The 27,622-nt window shown below is 41.7% G+C and overlaps 2 protein-coding genes across 6 annotated transcripts in view; both read right to left on the bottom strand.

Annotated features, from left to right (window-relative positions):
• The window catches only part of EHD4 (EH domain containing 4), a 33,580-nt gene extending 17,355 nt beyond the window's left edge, over positions 1–16,225 (bottom strand). For 2 of the 4 annotated variants that reach the window (XR_012650788.1, XM_075030664.1), the window contains exons 1-3: positions 15,944–16,225; positions 7,277–7,453; positions 2,157–2,254 (exon numbers count right to left, since the gene is read on the bottom strand). Coding sequence is in view for 3 of the 4 variants with exons in the window: in XM_075030664.1 (XP_074886765.1) it covers positions 2,157–2,254; positions 7,277–7,453; positions 15,944–16,179 (511 nt within the window). In the remaining variant the exon portion in view is untranslated. Of the gene's footprint in view, positions 1–2,156; positions 2,255–7,276; positions 7,454–8,090; positions 8,261–9,174; positions 9,822–15,943 lie in introns of all 4 variants that reach the window. The other 2 variants (XM_075030666.1, XM_075030665.1) reach the window with 2 other exon arrangements.
• Positions 16,226–19,463: 3,238 nt separating this feature from the next.
• LOC142032460 (cytosolic phospholipase A2 epsilon-like) overlaps positions 19,464–27,622 on the bottom strand; it is a 38,774-nt gene continuing 30,615 nt past the window's right edge. Inside the window, exons 18-21 of one of the 2 annotated variants that reach the window (XM_075031110.1) lie at positions 26,451–26,639; positions 25,407–25,573; positions 24,504–24,690; positions 19,464–20,250 (exon numbers count right to left, since the gene is read on the bottom strand). In XM_075031110.1, the coding sequence (XP_074887211.1) occupies positions 19,940–20,250; positions 24,504–24,690; positions 25,407–25,573; positions 26,451–26,639 (854 nt within the window). In that variant the 3' untranslated portion in view covers positions 19,464–19,939. The remainder of the gene's footprint in view (positions 20,251–24,503; positions 24,691–25,406; positions 25,574–26,450; positions 26,640–27,622) is intronic. The other variant, XM_075031111.1, reaches the window with a different exon arrangement.

Below are 27,622 nucleotides of genomic sequence, written 5' to 3'. Positions count from 1 at the left end.
GCATGCAATAGATCCATACAGTGACTTGTAGGTACTTCATGTATGCTGATGCCTAAGTATATGAAACCTTAAACCTTGGCAGCAGATGCCTTGCAAACCTGGGGCACAGAAAGAACAGCACTCTAAAACTGACTCCCCAAACCTTATTTAGAGTACAACCACACTGATTAAACTGCATACAGGAGAACCACATTTGTGATAAAAGAACTATGCCAAGTTACATATTCAAGACAATCTTTCACACACTGAAAGAAAATTCATTAAATGCAAACTAGTCAAGTTAAAGCCTGCAAAACAGGTAAGAGTTAGAGGTTATGACTCAGCACTGTCAGCTTCGGTGAAAGTCTACCATATCAAAGGGCAGGCCAGCTAGGCCATAAAAGCAATTGACAAGGCACATACCATCAAGAATTCTGAGCAATAGAGGAAAAACAGTCACATGTTAAGTTACAAGAGCAATTCTAGATAGCAGTGAAGAGCCATGGTCCTTCAACAAACACAGGACTACCAGTGAAACATAACCTGAAGTGAAACACAACTATCCCACGTGCGAAGTCTGGGACTAACTTCCACAGCAATCCCTAATGGTGTCAAATTTTGTCATAAAATTGCTTACTTTTTCAGTGGCATATTAATATCATGCTCTTGTTTTCTGCTTATTTCATGTTTGCTTCCACACTGTTATAGAAGTGGCAGCAGATACTTGAATGCTCCCAAGCATCATCTTCCCTTGATTTAAGAAGCAGAGAGGGAAAAAGATGAGCCTGATTTTTCTTGGTGGAGGAAAAAGGGAGCTAGAATCCATAACAGAGAAGCAGAAGTAGGAGATTTAAGACCATCTTTGATTTTATCAGACTCTGTGTAAACTGAGACTTAAATATTTTGTTGACATCTTATGAGAAGATTAAAGATGGTTAGTTACACATGTGGTAATTTCTGCCTATAATAAGAGTGCCAGCTTGCAGTATTTGTTTTACTCATCTGGTTTGGCAACATTCAAGCCTTTGCTCGCACAGAGGTAAAGCACTAATTGCTGTTCATCTCTGCTAGTTCACCAATATATCACATACAGGAAAAGACAGCTCACCCCATGATGAATGCTTTACGTGACTATATGAGCAATAAAGAGGACAAAACCCATATTCAGACACTGAACAAAGAATCCAGAAACATCTAGACCAGTTTACTAAGAAAGCATAGTTTACATCACAGTCTTAAATTAATCTCTTATTCTGTCACTGCAATGTAAAGATAAAACTATGGTTGCACAGCTGGCATATATTGTGCTCATTCCAGGATTTCCTCAGAAAATGCCAGATGTGGTATGTTAAAGAACTGATTACTTCCCCCTCCCAAGTTTCCATTTCTTAAGCAAAGGTCTGAAAACAGAGGGCAGCATAAGCCACACACTGGATCACTATCATTTGCAACTCCACAGAAACCTCTGACATGCACTTAAATGCAGCTGAAGGGAACAAGGAAGAAAGTTATTTACATGATGCTGTTTTAATAGTTTCTCAAAGACAGGCTAATTTCTCAAACAGCATGTTAAAAACAAGGTTCAGTTCTTCATAGAATTTTCATTTTATTAAAAAAATACTCATTCCCTCTTCTTCCTGCTACCTTAACTCTTTTGACTAAAAATTATATTACGACATGACTGAGCAACCTTAAGAAGCAACACTAGCAGCTGTGCCTACAATAAAAGTACCTTATTTATAGCCCAAACCCCTCAGTTTTTAAACATGACCAGCTTGAAGAGCTATAGCTATTATGAAACATTTCTTCATTCATGAACTTCAATAGTATATATGAGTCTATTCATCATTACTTTGTGGAAAGCAATTAAAATGATGGAAATAAGGCTTTTTCTCAGGAGCGTCAAAGCACTAATTAGCCAACAGACCATGCAACCATAGCCATTTGCAGCCTTAGCAGCAGGATGACAGCAATCCCAGCCCCACCAGTTTTCAAGAGAGAAAGTTCCAAACCCTACTTCCAGCCTTAAAACATGGGTTTAACAGGCCTTGTAGTAAGAAAGTTTGGGACACACCACCACTCAAAACCACTAAAACAGGCCTCAAACAGATTAGGATAATGACTTGTCCAGCAAAAATAGTTAGTAAGCTCGGTTATTTTCAAGTCCTGCAACTCACCTCTGCTGATGCGCTGCTTCTCTCCAGAGAGAATGCCAGGGCTGTCAATGATACTGATGCTCTTCAGTACCTGGTTAGGTAACTGAGAACACATGAACCTGCGGGAAAGGAGGAAAGAAAAAACATTAACAATAGCTCTAGCTCACAGGTACATTGTCCCTTGAGAGCTCCCCTTCATATATCTGCTTTTAGAAAGACTTGAGTGAGATTTTTAACAGAAAAGTTTCTTAAGCCCTAATGAACCCCTATGTCTGGCAACCATACATGTTCAAGAAAACAAAACATAAAGAGAGCTGTTAAAAAAAAAACACTAGAAAACCTTATAAAACCATATATATGTCTAAGCAAAATTTGGAATTTTATCAGTGCAAGAGCTGACAACATGGACCATACATGCAACATTAAAAAGACTGCATAAAACAAACATTTTGCTAGGAGTAAAACTAGTATACACAATAAACAATACTTCACATACTTCAACATTTTCCCAAATTCAAAGAGATTCAAAAGAAAAGGGGAGCGGGCAGAAAGCCATACTGACAACATGTTTATATTCCAGTTACTGGCAAGTCACCCCCTGACCTGGTTTGGCAGCATTTGAACAGTCCCTGTCTCTAACCTACCACCCTCCTTAGGTGGGGCTTGCAGAGGACTGAAAAACAACAGTATTTCTCCCACAAACCGAGCAAAAGCTTTAACACTGCCAGAATCAATAGTTCAAATTACACACAGCAGGCTCTAAACAATAATCTCCTGCCTCTGTGATGGGAGACAAATTCAATGGTGGTGTTATGAAAAATAAATAATTCACGAGGCCTCAGAGTTATGCAAAAAAACCCACTTTGTGTGTTAAATCCAAACTACCCTGATGCTTCTGGGACAGTGCAGGACTGAAGAACTTCACCTCCCTTCATCATAAACTGCCTTTAAGAGATTTGCATAAGAGTTTAATCTTCTTAAGGGGTAGCAGCTGAAGACGTACTAGCAAGCAGACAGTGTAACCTGCCCTCCTCCTGTGAATCTGCAGAGCTTGGCAGCCATTCTCTGGGAGGCAGCCCAGCACAGAGTTAAGCTGCAGGCTCAGGCCATAGGAGAGCTGCCCTGTGTTAACCCATCGCTTTAGAAGGCACACTACCTCAAGAAACAGGGTATCACCGACAGCAAATTTTAACCGTACCAAGGTCAAACAAGAACTTCAAGATCAAAGATAATCTGAGTTAAGATGAATTCAGGCAGTCAAATATCACACAAAACGTAAGATATATCAAAATTTGGAAGCTATTTTTGGACAGATAATGATTCAGATCATTCAAAGGAAATCAGGAAGAAAAAAAAACTTTACACCTCACTTCACCTTGTTTTTCAGGTGTCCTTGTAGTAACAAGTCTGTAACAAAAGCACACAGCATCTCTTCTTGGGTACAACAGAAACAGCAGCATCAGCTATGCCCCTCACTGAAACCCAAGAGGGGAATAAGGAAACAGCAGCCACCTTGGCCTGATAAAACCTTAGGGTATGTAAACAGCACTACCCTTTTTTGTTTTGTTTTATTTTTTGGGGGGGTGGGGGGGTGGGGGGTGGGGTGAGGGGGGGTGTTTTTTTTAGTGGAACATCAGGTGTAGAAAATACTGCAAATCTTGAAGCAAACTTTTCCACTAAGGCTAATCTTTTTAAGAAATGCATTTGAAAGAGCAGTGAGGTACTATTGAATAAAGTGACATTTTTTGAACTTTCCAAAACCTAAAGGAGACACTATGTTAAAGCAAACACATTTTGTGGAAGCATAGTGGACATGCATAAGCAACAAAGAAAACACATTTAACCATGTCAACCATTACAAAAATATACATCACTAGTATGTACAACATGAATTAGCTTTCATAAATTTGGAACAGTGTAAAGACTAAATTTTGTTTGTTGTTTTTTTTTTTTTAATCGCTATTAGAAAGCCCAGCACTTTTTTGGTATCACTGAGATCTTTCTAGGCCTTCCGTACAAGACAACAGGCACCATTATTTCAGCTGAACAATACAGCAGTATTTTCACTTAGGCATCACCCAAACTGGGACAGCTGGAAAAGGCTGTGCAAGAAAATAGAGAACTACAGGCCTCAGAAATGGAAAGACATTGAAGTCTTCACAGCAGTCATTAGTGGCAAAGGGAGAAGGAAAGTACACAGGAAAAGAATATGAAATTAAATTATAAACTCAGAATTAACTGGCTGCAGCTTTTAGAATATATCCATAATCTAAAGATAACAGATAGGTTAAAAATCTTACATAAAACTAATATTTCAGACAACTTAAAACTGTAATGCTAATTGTATCCAAGTATCTCTTTTTGTCATTGAGATTTGGCTCTAGACCACTATTTCTTACATGACCTGTAAGAAGTGTGATTTTTAAGTTCTGCCTCAAAAAGCAAAACTACATACTATCTACTTTAATGACAACAGACCTTCACAAAAAAAACTTTATAAAAAAACAGTTGTGCGAATGAGGTGACTGTAACTGCTTGTGACACATTAGACCTTTGATACTGTCATGTTTTTCATATTACTGTAAAACTGTTGTTAAAGAAAACCAGCAATGTTAGACTATACTTGCAAAAATAAGTTACATTGTTTGCAAAAATGAAAACAACTTTGTAACCCCATGATTTTTTTTTTTTTAGATTAAATTTGGACAACTCAAAGAATCTAGTAAGAATTTATACTCCTTTTTGTGTCCATTCAAATACCCATTAGAATAGAGCAGGACCTCATGTTTCTTCTCAGTAGCACCAATTTATTTACGTGATCTTCTGGTATACTGCAATATTCTTTCCTCACTTATTTTAACCAGCATCCAAGGGCACTCTATGTCCTGTCCCCATCCCCTTCTCCCCCAACTTTCCTTAAAAGTACACAGGAGAAATAAAAGACAAGTTTCTACACTCAGGAGCCTTACAGAGACATCTATCACAAGCAGTGAGATACAGGGGGAAATAAGAAGGGGTCATGGAAAAAAGAGGCAAGGTAACATCAATAAATTAATGCGGCTAATTAGTAAGTACAAGCCTTGATTGTGCTACTGTCTTCTTGTTTGTTTTTAGTTTCTCCATTACCTCAGTCACTGTTTCCTTTCATGTCACATTTAGATGAAAAGGGCACTTGACTTCACAGCCTAAGCAACCATAGCCTTGTAAAAGTAATACCTTAAGTTTTTCCACAAAGCAAAACACCATGATTGTGAAATCATTCAAAAAATAAAGCAGGGGTGAGGGAGAGAGAGGAGTAGAGAGAAATACATTAAGACAGGAATGAAAAATGTAATGTTGGGTATAAAGCATTGTTACTGCCAGTATGGCAAATGAGAGAAGGCAAAGCAAAATACATAGTATGATCACAGGTAAAGATGACAGGGAGAAGTTACTCAAAGATACTGAAATAAAGCCTAGGACATTTTCAACTAAGTAAAGTAGGAAAGGGAAGTGAGTGGACAGTATTGAAAAAGCAGCAGTATGATCATAGTGGCAGGCCAAGGATGGTGCTAGGGGGATATAAGCATCTAGACCTCTGCTGCAAAACTAAGGAGCAAATGTGAATATTGGGGAAGATACGGTTGCTTACAGCACTGCAATATAACAATACCACAGTCACCAGAAGAACTGGAATAATTTCGTCGGTTACTTTGAACATACATCTTTTTAGCTAGCAAATAATCTTGCTTGCCTAAGATTCAGGACCTGACACAACTAGCTGGACAGATGATTTAGCCAAAAAATTATGTAACCCATTAATCCAAACAAACATGTAGTATTACTCCATGTTCTGTGTCAGTATTTTAATATTGTGCAAAATACTGTTTACAGTACAATTATATTAACTTTTCATAGAGAGCACAATGGTGGGGAAGAAGAGAACTAGAACAGTGATCTAGAAGACAAGACTTAGCCAATAAGCTCACAGAAAGGGATCCTGGACCACAAAATTGTTATTTAAAATGGGACTTGACTGCAGCTTCCCAGAGCACATATTCTTATCTCTCAGCAAAGTGATAGCCAAGCCAACTATAAGCAGCTATAAACGTTCTTCAGTGAATAAGCACAGTGAGAGATAAGACTGTACATGATGAACTTTTAACACATAAGCCAGTGTTTATCAGCCAAACAGGAAGGTTTATTGTTAGAAGAGAACCAATTTAGATTAATGGGCTTGCAAAACCAAGCCTCCATGTCAAGCCACCATCAAATACAGGAAGAAAACAATGTGATTGCTCACACAACATGAACAAAGTTATTAATAACTTTTAACTGGAAATATTTACAGTTGGACTTCATAATCTTAAAGGTCTTTTACAACCTAAACAATTCTATGATTCAGCTTGCTGCTTAAGTTACCCATGACAATACTCACAGCCTCCGAACAACTTTCCCCTTTTTTGCCAATACCCAGCAGCCATCCAGAAGCTAACATTGTCATCCTAGTCTACAGGACTGCTTGAAGACCAGCTAGTTAAACACTTAACACCTTGAATATGTACTTTATCCAGGAGGCATAATCAAATATTATCCATTCTTGTAGGCCTTTTCACATATCCCAGCAACCCACAACTTTAAAGAGCTATACCAAGACCTCAGGTGAGACCAGCATAAAGGAACAAGACAGCATCAAAGGGAAAAGATCTTTTCCTTCTTTGGATGTTAGTTTTCAATAATAGTACTAACCTATCAGTTTCACTGAGTAGGGAGATTTGTGCCCAAACTGATTTTGAGTTCCAGCTGGCGTAACACCTTACGAACAAGTTAGCTGGTGGAGCATTTCAGCAGTTCTCTGTGAACTGGTTTTAACAATGATTTTCTGTTCTGATAACTGAATATATATATAAACACTCCTTACCTTTTCAATTTTTTTTTTAAGTTTTACACAGCTCTATGCTAGTACTACCCTACCTAATACTGCTTTTTTTTTAATTTACTTAAAGAACCACTGCTCCAGCTTGTATTTGAATATTTATTCCATGCTGTTCAAAACAAGTACAGCAGAAAAAACTTAGTAAAAAAACCACTGATGCTTGAAGGTGGTATCAAGTAGAAATTTAAAGATAAAAATCAAAAGACAACAAGCAAACAGATCTCACCTGTTCAGGAAAGCATTTCCAAAGCGGCTGAGTTTGCGGAACGGCTTCTTAGGATCAACAACTAGGGCATTTCCAGGAATATTTCCTTCTGAATCTCCATACATCACAGCAATAAAAGAATCTGTGGTAGGCTCTGGACCAATCCGCATGCCTGGAAAGTCTTGTTCAAGCAGGTATCTAAAGATGGAGAATACATAAAGTAACAGAATGAATGACTGGGAATTATAACAAAAGCAAATACCTATAATTTGCTTGAAAATTCCCAAGGATATACACGCTCTAGTATAATAAAATTACATTTTTCCTGCATTTCATTATTTCTATTAACTAGGGAGGGGAAAAAAACCAAAAAGAAACCACAAATGAATTCTAGTTTTTCACAAAAACTAGGTAAAAGGATAAAGTAAATCCCCTTACAAAAACAGGGTGGAGGTATTCCCTCAACCACAGCACCTGAACCACTCAAATGGATGTTTCTTCCAACAATCCCAGTGCTGTAGGTTACACCACAAGACGCTGCTGCTTTTGTGTGTATTTTCAAGCCTATACAAGTGCTGCTGGTACTAAAAGAGAGCAGTCTGAAACAGCACATGAGCAGTGTCAGTCTGCTGACAGATCTAACCCTTCGATAAACTCAGTATGATTTTACTAACTTTAACACATCTTACCACAGGCAGAGATAACACAGTTATGAGACAATACAGTTACAACTGTTTGGGAGTGAGGAAATGACTTTTTTCTTTTGACCCGCATATCAAAAAGTAATGGTTAACTAAGTCAGATCTGCAGAACTTGAGGCCTAACAGTAACGTACTTCTGAGAGGCAGTGCTGTACCAGCAGAAACCATCTTGCATCTTCCTTTTAGTAATCCACTCAAGAGATGCAGAAAGCACATACTCAATGGACCAATTCTGATACACCAAGTCTTGACTTTCCAGACAAGAAGGTCTCAAACGAAGGATGTGCGTATTCAAATCCTAAAACTTAATGGAAGCAGAGCATGCATTTACAGAAAAAGCCTGTCTGCACCCCTTCCTGGACAGCAAGTGAGAAGCAAGAGAAGCCCCAAGCCTATCAAGCAAGCCTCCAGCTTACAATGTTCCTCCAGCCTACACTATGACAGCTGCCACTTTTCAAAACCAGAAGCAGACAACCCTGCTTAACTTTAAAGCATGAATGCTACTGTCCTCATTTACAACAGCATCATCTTGAAAACATTCACCTCAACATTAAGACCAAACTGTTTTCAAGTGTGCTGTAATTTGACATTACAGGAACATTAAAATTCTCCAATCAACTCAAGTCATCTCATAATTATTAATTCCCTGGGTTCCATGTCACCAAGTTCTTAAAAACCCCCACAATTTTAACCAACTACAATTTAACTTTTTTACATAATCAAAGCTGGATTTAAATGAGAGTTCTTCAGGCACAGGTGATGGTCCTACATCCAATGACAGCACTAGTTAGGTTTAAGCACTTCTATATTAACATTGGTCTTTGAATAATAGTTTTTTTCTGTCCCTTAATCCAACAGCACTATGCCTGTTCTGCTAGTGGACTGGACACCAGGTGCCCACCAAAGCTGCTCTATCACTGCCCTCCTCAGCAGGACAGGGGAGAGAAAATATAACAAAAGGCTCGTGGGTTGAGATAAGGGCAGGGAGAGATCGCTTACTAATTACTGTCACAGGCAAAACAGACTCAACTTGGGGAAATTAATTTATTACCAATCAAATCAGAGTAGGGTAATGAGAAATAAAAACTAAATCTTAGAACACCTTCCCTCCACCCCTTCCTTCTTCCCAGGTTCAACTCCACTCCCCATTTTCTCTACCTCCTCCAACCCCAGAAGTACAGGGGGACGGGAATGGGGGTTGGGGTCAGTTCCTCACACCTTGTCTCCGCTGCTCCTTCCTCCTCTGGGGCAGGACTCCTCACTCGTCCCCTGCTCCAGCATGGGGTCTCTCCCACGAGAGACAGTCCTCCACAGACTTCTCCAGCATGGGTCCCTTCCATGGGCTGCAGTCCTTCAGGCACAGACTGCTCCAGCGTGGGTCCCCTGTGGGGTCGCAAGTCCTGCCAGAAAACCTCCTCCAGTGTGGGCTCCTCTCTCTACGGGGCCACAGGTCCTGCCAGGAGCCTGCTCCAGCACGGGCTTCCCACGGGGTCACAGCCTCCTTCGGGCACCCACCTGCTCCGGCATGGGGTCCTCCCCAGGCTGCAGGTGGAGATCTGCTCCACCATGGACCTCCCTGGGCTGCAGGGGGACAGCCTGCCTCACCATGGTCTTCACCACGGGCTGCAGGGGAATCTCTGCTCCGGTGCCTGGAGCATCTCCTCCCCCTCCTCCTTCACTGACCTGGGTGTCTGCAGGGTTTTTTTTCCTCACATGTTCTCACTCCTCTCAGCTGGCTGCAGTATCTTGTTACACAGCAACTTTTTCCCCTCTTAAATCTGTTCTCCCAGAGGCACTACAACTGTCACTGATGGGCTCGGCCTTGGCCAGTGGCAGGTCTGCCTTGGAGCTGGCTGGCATTGGCTCTGTTGGACATAGGGGAAGCTTCTAGTAGCTTCTCACAGAAGCCACCCCTGTAGCCCCCCCACTATCAAAACCCTGCTACACAAACCCAATACAATTTCATAAACAAATATTTGAGAGGACTTGAAGGCTGCTTTTGCTGCAAAAAACATTCTACAAAGTATCTGTATTTGCTGAACAATCTCTGTCTTTAAGTTCAATACCCAAATACTCACAGACTTTATAGATCAGTGCACAGAAGCTGAATTTAAGGAACAAATACATACTACATACACATTTCAAAAATCTTTTTCCACTAGCCTTAGCAAACTGGCTCCAATCAGCTCAACCTATGATCTGGGGGGTTTAAAGCGTTTAAAGCATAGAACAGTTATGTACATGACATTTCCCGCAGCTTTCTGCTTCCAAACAAACAAATGAAAAAAATGCCAACACTAAAAACTGTGGGAAAGGAGGAACACAAGAACAGTCATGCCAGAACATGCCAAAGTCATTTTGTTCTACTTCTAGAATTAAGCTGTACCTAATGCACAGTAATAGGGAAATAAAACTAACCCCTCTCCAAAAGCAAAAAAAGCCCAACACTCAAAACTTCTCTGCCCATGCAGATGTACAATACAGCAGATCCCTCATCTTTACAAAGTAGATCATGTATCAAAATGAAGACAAAACTCCTTTGATAGCTCAGCAGTTGAACACTTTATGCATGGAAACCCAGGACTTTCAAGTGTGTAGCAAACAGCTAAACACCTAAAACACAGAATTGTATTCCTGCCTCCTCATGGAACACCATTGCAGACTAAAGCCCTCTAAAACAGGATGCAAAGGCTAACTCACAAGAGCCACTACCATTTTCACTGAAGCCAAACTGGACTTATCTACAGCATTGATTTTGAAAGATCAATTATACTTTGAACTTCTAAAATAAGATTTTTAACTTGCCACAATAAAACATTCTACTTCAAAGTCTCTCAATATTGCTTTTACTCATTGCCCTTCTTTTAAAAAAAGAAAGGATCTCTATGAGACTCCTCACTAAGTTCTTCTCTTGAGATGAATTGTCACTCCCAGACTTCTGGTGACAGAGGCAGCAATTCCTAAGGTGGCAACACATACAAGAAGCTCCCAGACAGCAGTAAAGAACACTGTACTGAATCAGATGCACATGAGAGAAGTCCCAGATCCCAGGTCACAGAAAACTACACAGTGGGATCTGAATGCAGGATAAGACACCTTCAGGGTGACAGGATAATTGCTATCCATGATAAGCTCATGAACCTGCCAGGCACGGTTATGGATGTTCAGCAGTGGTGGTCTTTTAGATGACTAAATAAAAAGTAATCTCACTGCCTGCTCATTGCTGCACATGTAATGCTTGCAGAATTTACAAAGAGTTGGAAGTATGGAGCACCTTTCAGGATTTCCAACATCTGTATTCTTAGCTTGGAACTCAACAGTGCAAATTCAGATTAGCTGCTTATTGAAATGACTAAACAAGAATAAAGTGCTACTGAACTGCAACGATACTTCCAAGTTAACTTCACAGATGCAGCTTTAAAAAACAGACTTTTCTAGTGATAACAATCCAGGAAGGCAAGATCTCCTTCCAAATACTAAGTCCCACGCAACAGTCACAGTGCTGAGCCTGGTACAGCTATTCAGGACAGGAAACACTTTCCAAGGCAGGTCTTTTCCATTAGGACTGGCTCACAGTTGCACATCAACAATCAGTACAGACTAAAATAAACCCTAATTCTTCAGCACTGGCTGTACAAGCTATATCACACTTCCTCTCAGCATGAAAATACAGTTTCACTTAGGTACACAAAGGGGATGAGCAGTCTTCTTGTAAAGTGAAAAGCTGCAAATGTTTTTGTACACTATGCTATATTAACACAGGAAAATACCTGGATTTTTAGCATCCGCAACTGCATGCCCTTCTCAGGAATTTTCAGCAGAGAGGGAGTTCAAAAAGGTTCACAGGAAGAATGCTTAAAAATAGCGAGCGTCCCAAAGACAGTCTAGATCAAACAACAGACATCCTGTTGACTCTTCTCCCTTTGTTTTTACCTGGGCTATAACCTTTCTGCTTTGCCAATAAACATTCATCTATGTTCCTTTGCAAGATGTATAGCCCGACTATGGGAAACTGGTTTACAAAGTTCCAGAGATAGCAAAGATTACTCACAGTTGCGGATACTGATAATCATCTGAAGTCTAAATGCTTCAGCTAAGCCATAGTAACACACAAACGCAGGTGAGCTGGACAGAGCAGCACTGAGCAGGAATACCCTGTGACGCATTGGGAGACAAACTCAAGTCTCCTTTCATAAGGCTGCTCACCTCCATACTCCACCAAATCCTCCACACTTTTGGGTTTGTTTTTTTTAAATGCAACAAAACTAGCAGGTGTTTTCTTTAGTGTAAGAATTCTACTCCAAATAACTCAAGTAAGACTTTCATGTAGAGCTAGCAACAAAGAAGTTCCAGCTTTCACCCAAAGAAATTAAGAGGGACCTTTTCCCCCCTGAAGAAATAGATGCAGCCCATTCTTGCCGTACAAGCAATTGCACGCTACTTGCAGACTCCAGATATTATGCATACAGAAGGGTGCTTTCACAAAATCCAGCTCTGGCTGAGTTAAAGAGAAGGAAGTTTACCATTTTAACCTCCGAGTAACACCTCTGAGCAATGTAAAAGCCCAGCCTGGCAAGCTGAGGAATTTAGTTTTGTTTTTCCTCATCTTGATAAGTTCTTCAAAAAAAGTCAGTCTCTTACACTTTTAAAATGGAAAAGCTATATAACAAATTAACCACTATTAGACTAGAAGTTTAATTCATTGTCAGAAGGAAAGAAAAAGGTCTGCAGCTACAAACTTGCACTGACCAGCTCCTATCTCTTTTTCATACACTACAATTTTCCTCTCCTGTCCCTCCTTTCTCTTTCTCTAAAGCAGCCAGGAGAAATTGAGAGAATTGCAGAAGCTGCAAGGCCAAGCAGCAAGATAAGCATTTGGCCCTCACCCATCCTCCCACCCCACTAAAAACAATCAGACAATTAATAATATTGGGCCTGGCTATATTTGTTTGAACTGTCAGCATTGACAGATACTTGAATAAACACCTGAATAAAACAGTACCACAACGCGAAACTGGCCGGTTTCACTGCATTGTTCCAAGTGCAAAGAGGATAAACAGCATCAAGTGAAAAATCAGAAGAGCTGTTAAGAGACCTGGAAGCATTTGTTTGGTTCTTACTCCCCAGGGACACTCAGTCATTGCTGGATCACTGTTTTCCATGAAGGCTTAGTGGAAGGAACTAGGTGGATGTGGATGTGTCAGAGGTATGAAAATGTGAAGTTCTCACGATAATGTAGACTCTAAATCAAAGTAAATCCCAAATGAGTATTGTCAGCTAAACAGAATTGTTATGTTCACACATAAACCTAATAGTAAACACTTCAGCAGATCTAGTATGCCCTCCTGTCTATGAAATGGAGAAGTGTGGAACAAAAAGCAGCTTTAATTACGTTTTAAAATAATGTTTGCTTGTTAAAAGACTAGTGGGGAAAAAAAACAACCAAACAACTGTAGTCTAAATTCTAAGAAAAACTATCTATATAAACACAGAATTATAACAATCTTGAGAGTGCATGACATTTTTTCCATGGGAAATTCAGCCTACCAGAGGGTAAATGTATTTGTGGCTGACCTGGATAGTATAATATCTTCCCATGTCTTCTAAGTCTTGCCTTCAACATACAAGCACTTCTCTTTTTTGCTTTTCTTTTTCTCCTCTAAATTGGATTTTGAGTAACAGTCACTGTGACACTATTGTCTAAGTTGCTGCCCACCTTGAATGGAGCATTTTCTCATGCTGATTCTGCCAATTATTATCTATTCTACAGCAAACACTGATGTAATGAATGTTCATCATAGTGAGGTCAGACTGTGGTCCTTTAGAAGCAGTAACAGCTGTTCTATTACTGACTGGGGCTCCACAGTCAATTCCTGTCTTCTCCACTTTGCAATCTACCTAAAATGGGGACAGGAGAAAGGGGTAAGTGGGTAAAGAGAAAGGTGCATCACAGTAGAAGTCACCTCCTCCATTGAGTCAGATATTTTAATAAAACTCAGGAGAAAACATCTTTGAAAACTTTATCTCTGTCAAATTTGTCTGGACATCTTCACCCAGCAGTGATCAATGCTAAAAAAAAAAAAAAAAAAAAGCTGGAAATAGCTGTAATAAGTGATACTACTTTTCTCACTCAGACTGTATGTTGGCATCAGTCAACCCTATTGCTCAGTATTTTATGGTTAAGGTGATAAGTTACTCACAAAGCAACAGTACCAGAAATATACCTAAGGCACTGCAAGGAATATCAATGTTTCCAAGTGGAATATTGACTTGCACTCCAGTCAAATATGGGCAACTGTAAAGGACAGAGAAGTTGAATGTCCATAAATCAAGAACGTGTGTTGTCATCCACAGCAAACTTTTACAGGAGGAGCAAAAAGTTTCCTATGAAATGCAAATGACACAGCAACTCAGCTGACGGGCAGAACAGGTTCTGGTACATACGTATTTGGGACTGTTCTGTCTCCGTATTACCCACACTCTCATCATCCCCTGTCCATAAGCCAGGTAACAACACTTCTCTGGAAATATATACAGATTAACAAAGCAACTGTAATTTTAAAGAAGAAAATGAATCAGCATGACTAGAGAAATGTTAGGAAAACCCACATCACCCTCCCCACAAACACAGGCTTTCTTGTGACTACCTTTGGGGATCCCGAAACTAAGTTTCTCTTCTTTTAATTATAGCCCTATTGCTATTTTTTAAAACATTCCTCTGAGCAAAACCACTTTATGCGTTTGCAGGAATTCAGGCATCATCTGTAAAAAAACAGGTTCAACTTCAAGCTTCCAAGTACCTAGTTGTAAAACCAGAAATGAAACATGATTCTCTCTGTAAACATCTGAAAAGCTCTCAGATGAGTAAAGGCAAACATTGCTCTTCAATGAAGAGGAAGGTAGATCTTTTGCACCATAAAAAGAAAACAGTGCTATGGTAAGGCTGCTGGTAACCTTTGGAACCAAAACAGAAACATTTGTAAAGTTTACAGAAGTACTGTAATGAAATTCAGACATAATAAGTAGGTCAAAATGTGATCCAATTGACCACTCAGCATCTTTTGGAGAGTTTTGTATAACTTTAGACTGATCTGTAAGGTGCATATGAGAGGCAAACAGACTCAAACATATGCAAAATACTCTCAAGCTCATAATACCCAAGGCACACTTCAGCTTCCTAAAAATCGCTAACAAACTTAGCAATAAGGAAGACAGGAAAGACAGAAAATACTACAACAGCAGCAACATTGTTAAGCTGCCCTATTAGTGATATTGCTTGTTCAATGCAATTGACCACCAGAGTTTGGGGAAAAAAACCCAGGACTTTCCAGATACCGTGTGTTTTCTGCCTTCATAAAACTGTTGTTGCATTTCTCTCTGATCTTCACATCCAAGCTATGCATCAAACTACTTTTGGGACAGAAGGGGAGGTAAGGTTAAATGGTCTGTGACGGCCGATGCCGGTTGAAATAATTTAGAGATTAAGAAAAGAAAAAAAAAAAAGAAAAAAAAGAAAAGCTAAGAGGAAGTAGACAAGGAGGTTACACTTTCTCAGCAGAACGTGAAATCGAGATAATATTCTCGAACAGGAAGCTGACAGGCGCCCCGCAGACCATGTAACCGAGCGGGGAGCGGCACCCACCCTCGACACAGCGTGGGGGGCTCCGGGATAAGCCCCGCTCCTCGGGAAGGACGCCGGCCGCGTCCCGCCGCCCCCGGCCCGCCGGCAGCAGCCCCCCCGCTGCGGAGCCGTTAGCCGCCTTCCAGCGGGACGGGCGCTCCCCGCTCCGCGGCCGGGCTGCGAGCCCGTAGCGGGTCTTTTGTCGCGCAGCAGAAAGGCCCCGGGCGTGAGGCGAGGGAGGATCAGGGAGCGGGCGGCGGGCGGGCGGGGCGCCGGCCGGCGTTCCCCGAGCGGGGCCGGGCGCGGCGGCGGCGGCGTGAGGAGAAGGAAGGGCGCAAGCACGGGGGGTGGGGGGGGGTCGCCTACCGGATGAAGGTGGTCTTGCCGGTGCTGTACTGCCCCACCAGCAGCACCATGGGCTTGTTCTCGAAGTCGGCCTCCTCCAGGGCGGGCGAGTGGAAGTCATGGAAGCGGTAGTGCTCCTCCAGCGGCAGCAGCTTGCGGAGGTAGAGGTCCCGCAGCCCCCCCGTCACCGTCTGGACCACGTCGCCGCCGCCTCCGCGCTCCCGCCCGCCGCCCTGCTTCCCCAGCCAGCTGAACATCCCGCCGCCGCCAGCGCCCCGCCGCACTGCTCGGCCGCCAGCGCCCGGCGCTCGCAGCCGCCGCAAGGGGCGGGGAGGGAGAGGGAGCGGGGGGCGGCCCCGGCCCCGGCGCGGGGGCGGAGCCAGCAGCGCTGCGCGGGCCCGGCTGAGGGAGGGGCGGGGCCGGGCAGCGCCCGTCTGCCTGAGGTAAACCGCCCTGGCGTCGGGTGGCTTGGGGGGTGGGCTCGTTTCTGAGGGGGGATGTTGTTATTTTTTTCAGAATCAGAAGGGGGTTATTATTATTTTTTTTTGGGCCACAAATCCGCCTCTGGAGGTTCATTGTGCCTGCTGCTCCTCCACGCTAAAATTTCGGCGCCTTGCAGTGAAATCCAGAAACCCTCTGACAGCTCGGGTCTGGAGACAGAAGCGCCCGAATGCTTTTCGTGTTTTTCTGGTGATGGGTGCTGACTTTGGACGCCAGAGAAGTGTGTGACTAAGCGCCGCCGGGGTTAGCTACGGCGTGAGGCAACTGTTTTGAAGGCAGTGAAAATTCTTGGTGGAACACTGAAATTTTGCTGTGGGACCTGTGTCGCAGATACGGCTACTAGCTTTAAGCTTAGGTCTTGATACTGTGTTAAGCCACAAGGGAGGATCACCTTTTCTATTGATTTTACAAGAGATTTTAATGGAATACAATACCACATTCACTAAAACATTGAAGAAAGCAGGAAAATGAGTCATTTTTTTTCTCTGACATAAAAGTTTGTCTATACTTGCTCACTACTTGGAAAACAAACGCTTGGGCTCCCAGTTTAAAAAAAAAAAAAAGGAGGAGGGGGATTTTTTTTCCTGAGTCTTTGTGTAAACATTATGTTAGAAATGTATCTTTTGTGTTATACACTTAAGGCCTTGGCTCCTTTGCAAGATCCTTATTTAAATCCCTTTTTGCTGGGCCAACACATCTACTGATTCACATTTTTAGCTATGTACCTTTCTTCCTCCTAATTTGCATCTTGAATACCACATTTTCTCTATACACTCCAGTTCTTTTCTAAATACATCAGCAGGTTTAGATGTGCCCTTTCCATCTCCCTCCTCCACATGCTCTTCCTCAAAGAACAGATGTTAGGCTTTAACAATGCTTAGTCCTGAGCATTTAACCAGTCTGCCTTTTCTTGGCTACTTGCTTCACACTTTATTTAGGGCTGTGCATGTGTTTTGCAACTCTTTTGCTGCAATTTCCATGCTGAGTCTAAAGATTTTATACCATTTCATGTAGGGTCTTGCTGACTGGCTTCCTCATTTTTTACAAACCCATTTTTACAGTTTGGTTTTGTATTCCTCTCATTTTCATGACTTTTCCCCATAGGTTAGTCTATAGGTAATTAAGTTATCCTTGCAGTTACTTACATCTTCTCCATGTTACTTCAGTAATTTCTTTTAAATGAGTGTAGTCTCACCACATCTTTAGGAGTTCTGACTACTCCTGATCATTTTTTATCTGCAAAAATATCTGAGCTGTGGAAAACCTAAGTACTGCAGTCTGGGGTGAGACAGATTTCCCACTTGTCTTTGGTGCATCCAGTATTTACTGACTGGAGAACATCACAGAAAGAGAGCAGGTACAATACTGTCTCAGACTGTCCTCCCAGCCTCTGGGAATTAATGATTCAGTGCAGGACTGAGGCAGATGCAGAACCGTTGGGTTTTTTAGTCCTCAAAAATTTTCCATTGAATGCATCAATCAGGTTTTTTGAATACATAAGCTTCTATCAACAACAACATCCATGGTCAAAGAGGTCTGTAACTTAATTACACAACTACCTTACTTTACTTTGTTAACTTTGAACCTGCTGCTTGCTAGTTTTGTCTGATCTCCTCCAGGTCTTGTATTAGAAGAGAAGTGCTCAGTCACTCCCTGTTCATCTCTCACGGGGCACTCCAGATTTCATAGATCTCTTTTCTCTGCTTTTCACTCCTGTTGTCCTTTTTCTAGGTTGCAGATTCCTTATCTATTCACCCCTTGTGTGGAAGCTATTCCACCTCTTTGATCAGCCCTGACATTTTCCTCTGTGTTCTTGTTGAATATAGAGAGCTCAGAGGTACGAAATAATTATTTCACGTAAGGTTTTTGAAATGGAGTAAAGTGTTCATTGTTCTCCATGACCCCTTCGTGGCTGGTGGAAAGCTGCCGGAAGGGCAGGGAAGTGTTTGCATTCACACACCTTGTTCTGCTTGTCTTCAGACTTCCTGCCTAGAAGCTTCCTGCTGTTAGCGGGATAATTTTTGCCCTTAAGACAATACAGCTCTTAACTGTATACGGGAACCTGGGAGCGCTTCCAAATTCTCAGGTCTGGCTGTGCCCTCTGGCTACATCCCATCCCATATTGTGATGAGATCCAGCATGCATCAGCATGACTGCCGCCTTTGCTCTCATGTTTCTGTGGGAGGTAAACCCTGGGCATATAGCCCAGACGGGAGCTGTATGGGCTCCTGTAGTGTACATCACAGGTAAGTGTTCATTGACCTAAGTGGTAAACAGAAGGATTACGTTTCTGGGCACCACCTAGGAGGAGACCCTCGACCTTGAGAGCAAAGGGATTTGCAAGGCTTCCATTTTCTGCCCACAATAACAGGATCTCTTGACAAAAGATACTACAGCAGAACTGAGGAGCAGGGAAGCCTGTAGGAAACCTGGGCTTGTAGATATGTCTAATAAATAAATCAATAGCATTGAATAAAAGTTAATTTAGAAAAAGAATAAACAGAGTCTTGGGATTCCATCTGTCAAAAAACTAGACCGCTTACCTGAAAAGAGCCATGTTAATGTGATGACCAAAGATTCAGAAAGTTGAAAGTTAATGTTCTGTTAACTTCAGTTGCAATACTCTATGGCAAGTTAAAAAATTGCATTTGGGTGAGTGATATTACATATACAATTTTAGATCTGCTTTGTCTGTGTTTCTGGTGTCTTTTCAGATGTAATAGTCTCAAAAATTTTGAAGCTTTAAACCTTTGGTATGTATCAATAACACTTAAATCCATCTTAATAAAATAAATTATCAGGAGTCAGTTCTTGTAGAGGTGAGTCTTAAATGTAACCCTAAACTCAAGGGGTCCCAGGATCCTGGGGCAGTTCACCTCTGGGTCTGGAGCAGGTATAATTTCTCCTTCAATAATTTTTCAGCAGCTATGAAATAAGTCAGCATTGTTGTCTTTAATTGTCTGGCTAGTAGAGAAAGAAGCACCTAAAAGAAATGGCTTTAACATGTATTTGCTGTGAAAAATGTTTATTTGCTGTAACTGACTCCAAAAAAGTGTTTTATTATATAAAGTCTAATACTTATTTACATTCACATAAAGACTCCATAGTTCACAAATGGGATTCTTGGTTTTGTTTTAGAGACAATGGATTTTGTTCTCTGCTGCATTTCTGGACTGACAATCCTGTCTTTTTATAGCACAGGTAGAGCACAAACATGGTCAATGTAAACCTCCTCACACTTCCTTGTCCATGCATTTTGGCCTTGGCTTGAAAGGTCACTTCTGCAAGCACGAGCAGAGCACAGCCTCACCTAGCCACACTCCTGAGGTTGCCAACGAGGGAAGCACATTAATTCATTAAGGAAGAGCTCTGGGGTTTTGTGTTTATTCCCTTCACTGACAGCCAGGCTTCAGCATTTTTGATGACAAATGAAGTGCTATTCTTAGCATTCTTTGGCTTTTCTTCACTTCGTAATCAAATTCCTTTTCTTCTTTGTTAACAGGACTCAGAGCTATTTTATTTCATATTCCCTAGTGCTGGGCAGTCAGCCAAATGCTGGGTTCCCTCTCTATCAGGCACACACATACCATCCCCATCGGGAGGTTTTTGCAGTGGTTGCTCTTTCTTATGCTGCTTTTTCCGCTCCACAGCGGTGCGCAAGGCCTGAAGAATCAAATCTTTATTGTTCTGGACGTTGTAGTAACTTAGGTTCACCAGTTTGTCAAAATCTTCCTCTGAATAACTCAGATTGTTTATGTAATATGGACCACAGGTATTGGCAACATCAACATCACCCTCTGCCAGCTCTGAGGGACTACGTTTCACACCTAAGGCACAAATAATGACTTGGTTAATTAGCAAAAAGTAATTAGGATCTGGGTGTTTCTCAGGCATGCACACATAGTGGATCACAACCCAAAATTTTCCCTCCAACAGGCGTTTTATTGCTGGGATATCTGGTTGGCAACAGGGGCTGGAGAAGCTGGTGGTGGTGAGGCAAGTCGGGGTTGTCCTGGGTACTCTTGGAAATGCCAAAACAAGTAGAGTAGTTCCTCTTTTGAGCACAGGAGGGTGAGAATCCCTCCTTTACCTCTGGAGCGAGCTATCAACATGGTCCCCAGGTCCCTCTCAGCGCTGACACTTTCCCAGCCCCAGCCTCTGCCTTGCAGCTGTCTCCCAGCCATCGGAGCACCCTACACTTCTAGCCAAGGTGAAAGTAAATGACAACTACTCTTCCTCTCTTTCCTCCCCTTCTCCCAAAGCAGACAACAGCAGCAAGGACCTCATGACAGCATGGTTTCTTTCCAGGTGATGGGCCTGAAGCCACTGCCACTTTCTGTGCCTTCCAGCTTCGACTCTACATCGTGTTATTTCCCTCACTACTATGCTTTCATGCCTCCAGAAATAGGCTGCTGAAAATCCATGTATTTCAGTGACCCAAGCTTTCCAAAAGCACACCTGCGTTTTCAGTGACCTGACAGATATTCTTTCACCCAGCACAACCTAGCACAATCTGCTACATCAAGTCTTGGTTCCTACTGGGAAGAATTATCAAAAAATACAGAAAACGGACCTAAACAATCAGATGCTATTATCTAAACTGAGAGACTTCACAGAGTCATTGTCTGGACATATCCCGGAAGCAGACAGTGCAAATATTTACAGTAATTTCCTTGAGTTACCTACTACTATAAAAAACTACAGGCTTTATGTAACCTCAACAGTGAGAGTGACCCTGATATTCCCTGAATCACTAAGATTTGGCAGGGACACTGAAAGAACTTTTCATGCCCATTTCATCACCGCAGGATAATCAACATATATATATCACAGACCCAGGCAAAACAATTAGGCAGGTAGTCCCACAAGTGTCGTCTCTGGAAATATTAGATCTGTCATATCTTATGATCTCAAGACAAATTCAATAAACTTATTTATTTTAATTCATTTGACAGTAGAAACCAGATTCAAAGCTAATGCAGAACTTTATTTGCAGGCTATGACAGGGCAAATATTCACAAGGACCTCCACAGTAGGTTGTTGGTACAGGGCAAAAAAATACCCAAAGCTTACCCTGGGAATTACAAATCTCAACAAATTCATAGATGCGGAAGATGTAAAACACATCCCCTGACTTGTTTTGCTAGGATCTTCATAAGCCACCTGTGATTCAAAATAATAGCTAATCTCAGCTTGGACCCGGCCATCTGCTTTAGACGGTGACACCATGAGTGGTTTTGATTTAGCTGTTGTTTTAGACACACCGCCACTTACTGAGTTGGTGGAAATACGTCTGTACACTAAACTCAGTAGATGCAACATGCACCGTCTGAGCTGAGGGTGTGTTTTACACGATATACTCAGTGCACAGTAGGCAAACCTGCCTTTCCTGAACTTAGCAAAAGCGAGCGCTCTCTGCCTGCACTCAGGGAGTGCAAGAAGCCCTCTTGGCCATATTAGTTTTTGCTCGACTCTGCACTGATGGGGTACAGCATATGGGCAGGCTGAACTTATATCTACCTGTCAGTATGTAGAACAAACAGGTTCTTGAAAGGGAGGAGGTCAACTAATTTGGTTACATTCTGCAGATTCCTGGACTCCAGTATGTGCCTTTGACTCCTAAAGGACAGCTGAGGATCCCACCCCTGGGCCAGAGACCTGAAGATGTGGAGATCCACTGCTGTGTGCTAACCTGTACACCTGACATGAGGGCTCACACATGTTTTTTTCCTTCCCCATCATTCCCACAGACCCCCTGGTTTTCTAACAGCTGGCATGAAGGAAAGAGAGCAGTAACAACCCAGAAATGATAGATAATACTGTCAGGGATAGATAACACAGGTTAACACAGGCAGGAAATAAAATGCTTGATCTCTCCTCATCACAGATTAGAAAGCATCAGAGACAAGAGAATTTTTCTGTCAGCTTCCAGTGAGACTGTCACATTGGCAAGAGGGTGCTACCATAGTGAACAATCACCCTCCACAGTCACAGATACCTGCAACACCTGTACCAAAGCAGGGGAGCAGGCATTGGGAAAAGTCAGCATGTTTCCTACTGACAGGACCACATGCATTTGGGAAATCTTCTCTAACAACATTGATCTAATGACATTGATCAAAGGGTTCAGGTTTTCCTTGAAGGGTCTCTCCAAGTCTGAAAGATGTACTCCTCCTAGCTTTGCAGAGAGAGTTACAAGGAACTGGTACCACTCCAGTGAAGCAGTCTAAGCCTCACACAGAGAATCCCCTTTCTACTTGATCATGGAATAGTCTAACCAGTGCAGAAGTAATCCAGTTTGAATATGTTAGTTTTACTCATTTATCGCTCAGGCTTTAAATTCCCTTTGCTGAACAAGCTGATGGATGAGCTGGCTATGGAAAAACTGCCCGTTCATGTGATTGAACGAATACTTCACACGCTATACAATTTAGATCTGGGCTAGGGCATGATACTGAAGCACTATAAATTAAGCTGATCTCTGCCTGTCACTAACAAAGGACAGACATCCATTCACAGCCTCCCAGGACTTTCTGCAGCATCCATCCTGCTGCTATGGAGGTCAGGTCTCAGCTGCGAGGTGGCAGCACTCCCAAAAACCTGCATGGGCTGAACCCTTCCATGTCAGCTCAGCTGACACTTCACCTGTGGGGGCTGGACAAGGACCCTTTCTCTCTCCATTTAGTCTCAGCTTGCAGCTACCAGCTGAACCGGTTGGGCAACACAGGCTTGCCTCAAGTGTATGTAATATCCAGGTATCATGCAGATCTTCATATACATCTTCTACATACCTAGTAACACCCCTTTTTAGATTCCCTGATAATTTATGTTGACATGTAGCACCTGCACATCATCTGTGTACACCTGATACTAGATAACTGAATTAGGCACAACATCCCTGGGTTCTGTAAATTATTGAGGGGGAGAGGGGAGGCAAACTCCCTCACAGAGCACTGAAGAAGAGCAGTCCAGAAGCCAATTCTCGGTTCCTGTTCTAGTTCTTTCTCCTTCTCTCCTGTCTCTAATTCTTTCTACAAAGGGCAACTGCAGGAACCAACCTTTCAGTTATCTGATCTGTGATAACAGCTGGAGTAGAATGGTGTGTGTACCTGCGTAAATACCCTTGACTATTTGAATCCTGTCCAAAACCCCAGTTGTATACCTCAAATGTGCAATGAACTCAATCCAGAATATCTACGAAGCAAAAGTAGTGTATGATTTTTTCTTACTTCCTTCAAAAAAAAAAAAAAAAAAAGGAAAAGAATACAACTGGGACAATAGTTTCTGTATGTGTTTTGTTATTAAATTTAATGTACTATATACCAGCCTAGAACTTTTGGGTTTCAGTATATTGTGGGGCTTTGAAGTGATTGAAAAATAAGTGTTCTCACAGCATGAGTTAGGAATTTTATCATCTGGAGAATGAGTAACTGAGACTTTTGGCACTGACAGAGGTAATATGGCATTGTGGGATATGGTAACAGGACTTAGAATTCATCTGTTTTGAAGTGACTGGCAATGTTGCTATTGAAACTCTTCTTAAATTTCAAAGTAGGACTCACTGAAGTGAACAGAAACTGTCAGCATGACTCAGTGTTGTATTTTCATCGCTTCAGTGTGGCTCAGTATTATATTTTCATCACTTCGCTAGTTCACACTTTTGTTTTCAAGGTTATCTGCCTAACTGTAAGCCTGGCAATTATTTTAAATGATGAAATCCTTAGATTCCCCAGAGTGTTCTCTAATGTGAAAGGATGACGAGTATGAGAGGAAATAACCCTGCTAATTTCTGCCACAGGAGATAAACCGAATACACTTCATCAGTAAACTCTACAATCTACCTATGAAAAGCCCCCCCAAAAATATGAAGAGGGGCATATGGCCAAAGACTGATCCCAGCTGCTGCTCTACTGTCCAGGAAAAGTTACATATTTTAAGCTTCTTGAGATGGTTCAGATCTAAGCAAAGAGAGTCTGCATCTGTGTTTGAAGCATGATCTGAAGAACAGATATTGCACAGTAAAAAAGAGAAAGAACACGGCTGCTGCCTCTGTTAATGTGATGGGTAACTGTAAACTTACCAGGTGCTTTGTAGTCCCTGAAGGTATCATTTACTAGAGGGAAAAATATCACAATAGGCGTTTCTGGGCTCTCCTTGTCACCAACAATGTAGCATTCCTTCACATGTGGGGTTTCCTGATCATCTGGCACCTTTGTAGGGAAAGGAATTCCCTGTTTTGCAAAGTATTTAGAGGCTTCTTTCAGAGGCTGGTTGCCACAATAGGAAAACACAACAAAAGAAAACATCAGAACATACAGGAAGCACTTTGAATTTGACCAAAACACAATTTCACTGGGAATGTTTGTGGGGTAAGGGCCAAGTTCTGACTATGGCACATACCCAACTTAGTTGTAGACTGTAGATGGAGCCAAGACTGGGAAGGCCAGGGTTAAGTGGGATGGATCTGGGTCCACATGCCTGTCTTTGAAAACCTACATCCCACACTTGGATATTAAAAATGCTGCCCTTAGACAACTTTTTACTCCTAAGGAATTTAAAGTTCCTAAATAAAAACTATTCTTGCATTTATTTGCATATCTGGTCTTCTGCATCAAACCCTTCTATTGTTACAGTTGTATTGTCCTGAATGTACGTTTTCTCATGCATAAGAACATGTATGATTGCATTGGGAAGTCTTAGACAATTTTTAAATGTAATTTGCTTCATTCATTCTACATCTGACTGCCTTCAAATCAGCTAAAACACATTTACACATAAAAATGGGCAGATTCAGTTTACTAAGTTCTTACTTCCTGATAACACTTGTACTGTTCAATAAAGATATGTGACCCTGGTAAACTGTTAGCTTATTTACACTTCCCAGATACTGGGGGAAAAAAGTTTCTATGAGTAGAGGATCAGCCATTCTGGGAACTCAGTGACGAAACAGAGAAATCAGTAAAGAAGAATGTACAAGGCTCACCCCTGTCTGGGAACCTGAACTGTAGTTGAAATGCAAAATGACATCCACTTTCCTTTCTGGTCTCATAAGGGGTGGGTAACTCGTAGCAAAGGCAAATGCAGTATCTATCAGGATGAGGTAGTCTGTTCCTGCTGTCAGGTGGTTGGGCTGAGAGTCAAGATCACAGTCTAGAAAAAAAACATTTTTTTCAGAGGAGATGCTTGATGCAAGAGAGGTGCTGAGGAAAGGCAATTGTTAACAAAAAGGGAATTCAGCTTTTCTTGGGTCTTAGACCTACCTATAGAGCTGATAGCTGCAGTTCAGTCATTTCTCAGTTCCTCATCTGACTTCCTCTTTTCACTATTTACTCTGCAATTTCTTTGGCTTTCCTCTAATTAAGAAGGATTAACTTGGGGCTCAGGAGAACAGAGTTAATTCCGTCCCCTGGTTTTGTGTGTGATTCTGATTAGGTCAGGGTTTTTTGTTTTTTTTTCTCTTAATATGTAAAAAATTAAAGTGGCACCTCACTGTCTCAACATGCTGAAGGTTAAAGATGATTGGTGCCTTGCACACTACGAGATCAGGGGCACAGCTACTAAGGTACATGGAAGATCTGGTACCAGACTGAACACAAATTCCCAAACTGGGTAACAGGGAATACTGTTACAGAGGTTATATCTTTCTTACAAGTAAAACGGTAACATGAAGCAGGGCTCCCTCCCACATCCCTTGAGTATTGGCCCGGCAAGAGACAGCATATGATGGCACCAGTGCCATGCAACTAGCGTGCAGGCTCGCTGGCTGGTCCATCAGTAGATGTGTGCTGGTTGACTAATCAGGATCTTTTTCATCTATCAGTTGCCAGACTTCATGAAATTTTTAAGAACTTAGTTTTGAAGCCTCACCTGCTACATAATTTCAGCTTTCAGTGACAAACAGTTTCAAATATTATCAGAGGATGGGAAAAGAACAAAAAGGCAGTTGTCTTGATAATCTCTTAAGCATTGTTTCTTTTTCACAAGGATGGTTCAAAATACGACTAAAAGCAGGGTGCTATTGCCATACCTTTCCATTTGGAAAACTTGCTCTCTAGGTAGTTGTTGTTCATCTGGAAGCCCTTCAGGAAGTTATGGATTTCTGAAGCTGCTGGACGTAATGTGGCGACATCTCGGAAAATGTCTGAAAAGCTGTCGGTGGGACAAACCACTCGAGTATCCAGCTCATTTGGTCTTGTAGGGAATAGGGTTTCATCATCTGCAGAAGAACAAATAACAGTTCTCATATGTGGTTTCATTGTTGATGTCAATCTGTTCAATCATCATTTGTTTTAACATGTTTGGCAAAACTTGGACTTCTTTTTTTATTTTTAGGATCTCCACATATCTCACAGTTTTGCCGGTAACCTTTGAAAAATCCATTTCTTTTTCTCACTCCACAGTGGTAAAGGCCTTGTTTGTACTGCAAAAGAGTCCGTCTCACCTACTATAAATTTCTTTGCTTTTCTATGATTTTTATCCACTACAATATCCTGCGCTTACCCTGTCTTCCTTTGCTACTCTATGTTACAGTTTCTCTCTCAGCCACACACATAAAAAGCCACACAATAACAATGTCTCAGCCACACAAACATAATTAATGTTCCTCACTAGCAAATGCAAGCTCCCTGTTTTAACAACCAGAAACTACACCTTATAAGTGCAAGAAGATACAATAAATCACTCTTCCCCCTACATTTCTCTTCCTTCTCATCTTTTTTCTCTGTAGTATGTCTGTCTTTTGTATTTCTCCTTGAAATCCCACCCTGCAGATCTTTCTTAATTTGGTAGCATGTTTTGCAAATCTCATCCTTATGACTAGTTTGGAATGACTTCTAATAGTACTGAGGTTTGTATCCATGTTTTGTAGACCCCAGAGATGCAAGTATGGTGTTTGCTCTTGTTTCTGTGAAGCCTCATGCCATACTCCAACTTCCAAGAGAGGAACTAGAAGACTGTGGATTGATAGGGGAGGCTTCCAGCTTCTCCTACTCTGCAGGGGTATTCTTCTCCAGTTTTACCCTTGTACCCTGAAAATAGTTCATATGAGGACCATTCTCTCTTTTTTCTCCTGTGACAGATCCCATGGATTCTTTTCTCACACAACTCAAATGATTGCCATCCTGTGATACACAGCACGAATTTCCACCTAGGTTCCATGTGGATTACAGGAATCCCTGAAGAGGGAAATCCAAAATGGCT

This window comes from Buteo buteo, chromosome 6, assembly GCF_964188355.1.
Source record: "Buteo buteo chromosome 6, bButBut1.hap1.1, whole genome shotgun sequence".
In the NCBI taxonomy this organism is placed as follows: Eukaryota; Metazoa; Chordata; class Aves; order Accipitriformes; family Accipitridae; genus Buteo; species Buteo buteo.
This window is presented reverse-complemented; position numbering and strand designations above follow the sequence as displayed.